This window comes from Lipotes vexillifer, unplaced genomic scaffold (assembly GCF_000442215.2).
Source record: "Lipotes vexillifer unplaced genomic scaffold, Lipotes_vexillifer_v1.1 scaffold514, whole genome shotgun sequence".
Lineage (NCBI taxonomy): Eukaryota > Metazoa > Chordata > Mammalia > Artiodactyla > Lipotidae > Lipotes > Lipotes vexillifer.
In genome coordinates this window covers 1,305,346-1,311,803 of record NW_006789975.1, presented here as the reverse complement: position 1 = coordinate 1,311,803, position 6,458 = coordinate 1,305,346, and the positions used below count along the sequence as shown (strand labels likewise).

Genomic DNA, 6,458 nt, shown 5'->3' with positions numbered 1-6,458 from the left:
CCCTCCCTCCTCCTCCGTCCGTCCGTGCGTCTGTCCGTTCGGCCTCGGTCCGGCCCGCAGCATGGCCGGCGTCAGCTTCAGCGGCCACCGCCTGGAGCTGCTGGCGGCGTACGAGGAGGTGATTCGGGAGGAGAGCGCGGCCGACTGGTGAGCCCCCGCCCCCGCCCCCCAGCCCCTTTGTCCCCGCGCCGCCGCGCCTTTGTTTCCACCCGGCCCAGTCGCCCCGCAGCCGGGAGGGAGGGGGAGACCCCGAAATGGTGCAGCGGCCCGGGAGGACCAGGGAGGGGCTGCCTTTGTGCGCGCCGGGGGAGGGGCCGGGCCGGGCCAGGCGGGGCACCGGCGGGCCCCAAGCGCCCGGAGGCGGCCCCAGCCGCGCGGTGGGAACGGTGGCCGGACGCGGGCTGGAGAGACGCAGGGTCCAGATGTGTGGCCCGGGGCCTCCCGGCCTTGTGGAAGCCCATCGCCCGCCCCCTCCCCTTTGCCTCGGGCCGGGCGGACAGGTGTGCATGGGCGGCCAAGGGCACCTTTGCTACCTTTGAGCGGGCGAGGACGGGGCAGGGACCGAGCTAGCAGAGCCAGCGCAGCCTACCCGGCCCAACCCGGCCCTGGCCACAGCACAAAGGAAAGCTAGGGCGGGGGAGGAGCAGAGCGGGCTGGGGGCCGGGGCGCCCCGCCCACCGGGGGGCCTCTCGGAGTTGGGGTGTGATGGAAAGACGTTCATTGCCACAGGGCCACCGCCAAGTGACTCCTGTTCCCCTGAGGGGTCGAGGAGGAGGCAAGGATAAGTGCTCTCCTCGATGCCAAGGGGATTGCAGGGAGTAGGCAGCTGGGCTGGGACATGCCAAAGGAACTGAACTGCCTGCCTAGGGAGCCAGGTGAGGTCCCTGGGAGGAAGCCCCCAGGCGCACCACTCTGCAGGGAGTTCCCAGAGAAGGATGAGGGGGTGAGTGGATCCACTGAGTCCCTAGCCCGGTGGCCCAGGGGCGAGGGGCTCTCTGCTCTTCTGTGGGGGAGGAGCCGGGCTGCCCTCTCCCCCCTCCCCAGCTGTTGTCTCCCCCTAGGCTGTGGGAGGGGTTGGACCACCTGCTCTGGGACTGGAGTCCCCACGGTGGCAGGAAAGCCAGGGGGTTTCACACTGCCCCATTCAGGAATCATCATCCTCCCAAGATGCTCTTCTGGGGCAGATGCCCATTCTGTTCCCTAGGGCTCTTCTCCCCTTGGCAGGCAGGAAACACAAAGTGAAGGCAGGTCTGAGGGACCTCACTCGGGCTGGCCTCACCCTCATGCTGGGAGGACACTGACCTGGGGGCTGGAGGAGGGGACAAGATGGCCAGGCATCCATGCCACAGTACTGCAGCACTGGCGGGCGGCCAGGCCTGGAGGGATGGACGCGGGAGACAAGCAAGCTCTCGAGTCCTGCGGGTCAGTCACAGGAGAGGCCAGCACAGGCTAAGTGGGCAAGCAGCCCATCCGTTGTCCCAGCCCTGCCCCATGGGGACTGAGATCATGGGAGGAGTTCAGGGCAAGTGGCCGGCTTGGCCTGGTGGAGGAGCTGGCCTTGGGATATGGGTCATGCCTGGAGAGAGGCACAGCCCACCTCGGAACCCTTGCCCTCCAGTCTGGGGGTGCTGCCTGCCACCACCCCATTTACCCCTACCTTCCCAAAGGCAGAGCTCCCACAGCCACTGCTGGCCCACATCCTGCTCAGCAGAGGCCTGGGCTCCCACCACCCAGCAGCATCCATGTGGCCAAAGTGAGTTATTCATCACTGGTGTGCCTCACCCCTCCCCCACCCCAATCTGTGTTGTGTGTGGGACACACACAGATGTACACATGCACTGTCATACATACATACATTTGCTCACTCCCAAGGGCCCAGATAAACATTTGGTAGAAAGGATGTGAGGATCACCCTGCAGAAGGGGACATGAGGGCCCCCAGCACCTAGCACAGAACCAGGGGTACAGTGGGGTCTCAAGACTCAGGGGCAGACCCTGTACTCAGAGGCTGGAGGAGGGCGTCTTGGGTAAAATTGCTGTCTGGGCAAACGGGGCTTGGCACTTCCCTCCCTTACCTTGCCTCTGAGTGGGGAGTAGGGGTGGGGGAGTTCACTCCTAGGTGGCTCACTCTGAAATGGACCGCTGCCCTGATGCTGGCAGCAGGGGACCCAGGAAGTCAGATTGTGTAGTGAAAAGAACTAGTGTTGTCTTGGATGTGACCCGACTCGCTATACATAGCCACACCAAGTCTCTGCTCCTCTCTGGTCCTCTTGAAAAGAGGAAAAGGGGATTGGGCTCAACCATACCTGGGATACCCAAGGCCCTTCCAGTTCTGATATCCTGAGAGTGTGATTGTCCTGAAGAGTCCACCTGCCCTGAGCCCCCCATCCTCAGCTGACCCCAGGATCTCCCTGGAGCTGCTACATTCCAGCTCCCACCTCACCCCAGTCCACTTTCTCTGGCCGAGATGGTCCCACCTTCACGAAGCTTATAGTTCAGGACAGTGTCTGTCTCCAGGGGTTGGAGGTGGTGTAGATTCCTGCCCCCCTCCATCCTGATTCCTTGCAGTTTCACCAGCTCCCACCCACCCAAGGCTCAGGCCACCTCGAATGTGTTTGAGAAGCACTGGTGGTCTAGTAAGATCTGAGGCAGGCTCAGGTGCCTCTTCCTGTCCCTGCTGGAGTGTGGTAAGCACTTTGGGGAGGTGCAGCGCAGGGCAGGGCTTCATGGGAGCTGGCATTGGGTCCCTGAGAGATTTCAGTCAGGGATGGGCATGGGGTGGAGAAACAGGTCTGGCCTCCCTGTGAAGGGAACCACATATGCAGAGGCTCCAGGTTGGGAAATATCCAGAACTGTGCTGGGAATCAGGGAGCCATCCAATGTGACCCGAGTGTATGGTATGGATACGGAGGTCTGGCTGGAAAGGCAGGTGGGCGGAGCTCAGGGTTGAAGGCCTGCTGAAACCTTTGAACTTAGCTATGGTTTCCACCAGGTAAGGGCCAGGGCTGCAGCAGGCAAGGTGGCTGCAGGTGGGTAGGCAAGGAGTAAAGAATGGAAGGGGCAGGTTCCTGGGAGGAGCCAGGGTCCCTCAGAGAGCCTAGGAGAGGCTGACAAGTCACCCCAGGGAGGTGTGATGGCCAGAGCAGTGTCTGGGAACCAGGGTCTTGGAGTTCTGCCTCAGTTTCTCATCTGTGGAATGGAGAAGGGAAGGCCCTGCTTCTCTAAGGGCCTTTTGTTTCCAGTGGTGGGTTAGGGCAGCCAGACAGGTGGTGGGACAGCTGTGTTGAGAAGCAGCTGCCAGGACTGTAGCCTGGGCAACAGTTGGACCAGGAGCTCCCGGCCCCACAGCCCACCTGTGTCCCTTTCAGGAGGAAGGGATCCCGAGAAGCAGGGGGCTGGGGGCCCATTTGGCTCTGGCAGTGACTTGTGCTGACCTCATGGGGCTGGGCCTGGACCAGGCCCTCCCTGCTCCCTCCTTGCTCCGCCCTCCACCCTCCTCCCTCTCTCTTCTCTCCTCCCTCTTTCCTTCCCTCCCATTTCCCTTGCTCCTTCATTTTCTCTTCATCCCTTCACTTCCCTCCCTTCTCTTGTCTTCTCCTTCTGCCTCCTCTCCCTGCTCGCTTTCTCTTCTGCGTCTCCCTGGTGCTCCTGCTTCCTCTCCTCCTAGCCCCCTACCTTGGCAGTAAGGAAAGGGGAGCTTGGGGGAGGGGCTGAGCCTCCTGCACCTCCGGAACATGACCTTTATTCCTGGCCCCAAGCCTGTCCTCCAAGTGGGTCCTGGGGAGGAGCTATCTCTGTGTTCCCTTCTGTGAAATGGATGCTGTGCCACTGCTACCTGTGAAGAAAAAGCTAGGGAGGAGGAGGAAGGAGGAAGGCTGCTAGGTCAGCTTTCTGCTAAAGCTGAGAGGGAAGGAAAGGCCAGCAGTCCCAAGAGGCCAGAGCCTCAGCTAGGGCGGAGGAGGCCTAGGGCTGGAAGGCCAGGAGAGCACATTCACCCAGGGGCCAGAGTCCAGGCAGGAGTGACCACGGTGACCTCATCCCCATTTCAGAGAGACTGAGATTGAGACTGAGGGCGTGTCCCCTTGGGGTCCTTTGTGTTCAGGAGAATGCAGCTGGGGTGGGCCAGTCGCGAGCCAATTGCTGGGTTGCCATAGTTACCAGGGGATGCCCAGAGCTGAACAGCACCAGGTTCTCTCTCCCCATCCCCCTCGGTGTGGGGGGAGGGGCAGTGGGTACCGAGGCACGCGCCAGGTAGGTTCCTGGCAACGGCCAATGGGGATGAGGAGCGGTAGCCAGGGAACGGTAACCAAGGAACCGTCGCCTTGGAATCTCCATCTTACACCGCTGGCTGGGTTGCAGGCTGCTAGGGCCAGGGCTCTGAGGACGCAACACACTGGCTCACTGGAAGCAAGCGACTGGGCAGCGATTTCTTCCCCACTGCCTGCTCCCCACCTGACCCAGGCCTCCCTCATCAGATCCCAGACTGTCCCCCACTGGGTTCCAGCCTGAAATGGTGCTTAGCCATTGTTGTCATGGCGACAAGGCTTAAGTGCTGGGCTGGAACCCCCCTTCTGTCCTGCCCCCTCTGTGTCCCTCCTACCCCCGAGAGCCGTCTCCACCCAAAATTGGCTGCCTGGGCCCTGCCAGTTCTCCCAGCCACCCCTCCCTCTCCCCAGGGCTCTGTACACATATGAGGATGGCTCAGATGACCTCAAGCTTGCAGCGTCAGGAGGTAAGAATTCCAGCCATTCCTTTGCCTTCCTCTCCGCTCGCTTCTCCGGTTGTTTTCTTCCCCACCCGCCTGGCTCCAGGCCACCTCGCTGCCTTCATCCAGCAGACCCACACTTGTCTGGCCAAGTGTCCTTCCTGTGGTTATCCCTAAGATCCCCAGGGTGGGGAGGGAGGGAGACTTGTTTCCTGTTTGATTATGAGAAGACTGAGCCTCAGAGAGGGAGAGTGACTTGCCCAAAGTCACACAGCTAGGCGGGAACGGGCCTGGCAGGGATGGCCCAGATCACCCCACTTTCTTGAGAGCCCTAAAAGGTTTTATTTTACCTCAGTGGGTGCCAGCCCCGCGTGAGACTTGATGTGTGAAGAACACTTCCTCAGTTCTTCCCCAAGGTCCTGGAGGATTCAGAGGCAAAGCTCACACCTGCCTGCTGCCTCTTTCACACCAACACAGAACTCTGGGACTTCCAGATCTCTGGCGGTGCCTGCAGAGCCCACAAGAAGAGTCTTTGCTTGGGGTTCCAGGCCCTTTGTGGGGGAGGGATTCAGGAGATGGCGCCTGACACCCTCCTGATTCCCCCAGATGGGGGCTTGCAGGAGCTCTCTGGCCACTTTGAGAACCAGAAGGTGATGTATGGCTTCTGCAGCGTCAAGGACTCCCAGGCTGCTCTGCCGAAATACGTGCTCATCAACTGGGTATGCAGCTATGGGCTGGGGAAGGGAGCTGAAGGCCCAAGAACGGTTATACTCCATCCCACTCCACTCACTGACACTGCTGGAGAGAACCCCACTAGTCCCGGGAAGAGAGCCCTGGGCCTCAGCCTGCCGCCAACTCTTGTCCTTTCCTGACACCCCCTTTCGCTGGGTATTTTGCAGGTTGGCGAAGATGTGCCTGATGCCCGCAAATGTGCTTGTGCCAGCCACGTGGCTAAGGTGGCCGAGTTCTTCCAGGTGCGAGCAGGGTCAGGGCTCATGGGGGCGGTGATGGGAGGGAGCCCTGCTGCCTGAACACGCCTTCTTGCTGCAGGGCGTCGATGTGATCGTGAACGCCAGCAGTGTGGAAGACATAGATGCGGGCGCCATCGGGCAGCGGCTCTCCAACGGGCTGGCACGGCTTTCCAGCCCCGTGCTGCACCGACTGCGGCTGCGTGAGGATGAGAACGCCGAGCCGGTGGTCAGTGTGCGCCCCGGGCAGGCTGGCCCTGCCCAGGGCTCCGCCGTCCGGTTCCTCTCAGTCCTCACCCTTTGTGTGTGGGGGCTCCTGAGCACTCGGCCTGTGGGCTGCGCTCACGCCAGGCCGCTTGACTCTGCAGGGCACCACCTATCAGAAGACCGACGCAGCTGTGGAGATGAAGCGGATTAACCGCGAGCAGTTCTGGGAGCAGGCCAAGGTGTGGACCCTGACCCCGGCCTGCAGGCTGAGCTGCCGCTCCCTGTCCTGACCCCATAGGGTAGCTCTGCCTTCTCTCCCTAAGGGCCTTGCTTGCACAGCATGGCCCATCCTACGTGCTTCCCCTACTGAAAGAGCGAGCCCCTGAGTTCTCAGAACCCTGGGTTGGAGATGGGCTGGAGGGCTGGGGCGTGCCCCAGGCTCAGGGCCTTCACTGCCTTGGCACGGGGTGCTGCAGAAGGAGGAAGAGCTGAGGAAGGAGGAGGAGCGGAAGAAGGCTCTGGATGAGAGACTCCGGTTTGAGCAAGAGCGGATGGAGCAGGAGCGGCAGGAGCAGGAAG

General features: G+C 61.7%; 1 protein-coding gene across 1 annotated transcript in view; it reads left to right on the top strand.

Moving 5' to 3' along the window:
* Window positions 1-61: 61 nt before the first annotated feature.
* Window positions 62-6,458, top strand: part of DBN1 (drebrin 1) — a 13,838-nt gene continuing 7,441 nt past the window's right edge. Inside the window, exons 1-7 of the mRNA XM_007463130.1 lie at window positions 62-147; window positions 4,676-4,731; window positions 5,311-5,423; window positions 5,604-5,678; window positions 5,755-5,901; window positions 6,041-6,118; window positions 6,356-6,456. Of these exons, the coding sequence (XP_007463192.1) occupies window positions 62-147; window positions 4,676-4,731; window positions 5,311-5,423; window positions 5,604-5,678; window positions 5,755-5,901; window positions 6,041-6,118; window positions 6,356-6,456 (656 nt within the window). The remainder of the gene's footprint in view (window positions 148-4,675; window positions 4,732-5,310; window positions 5,424-5,603; window positions 5,679-5,754; window positions 5,902-6,040; window positions 6,119-6,355; window positions 6,457-6,458) is intronic.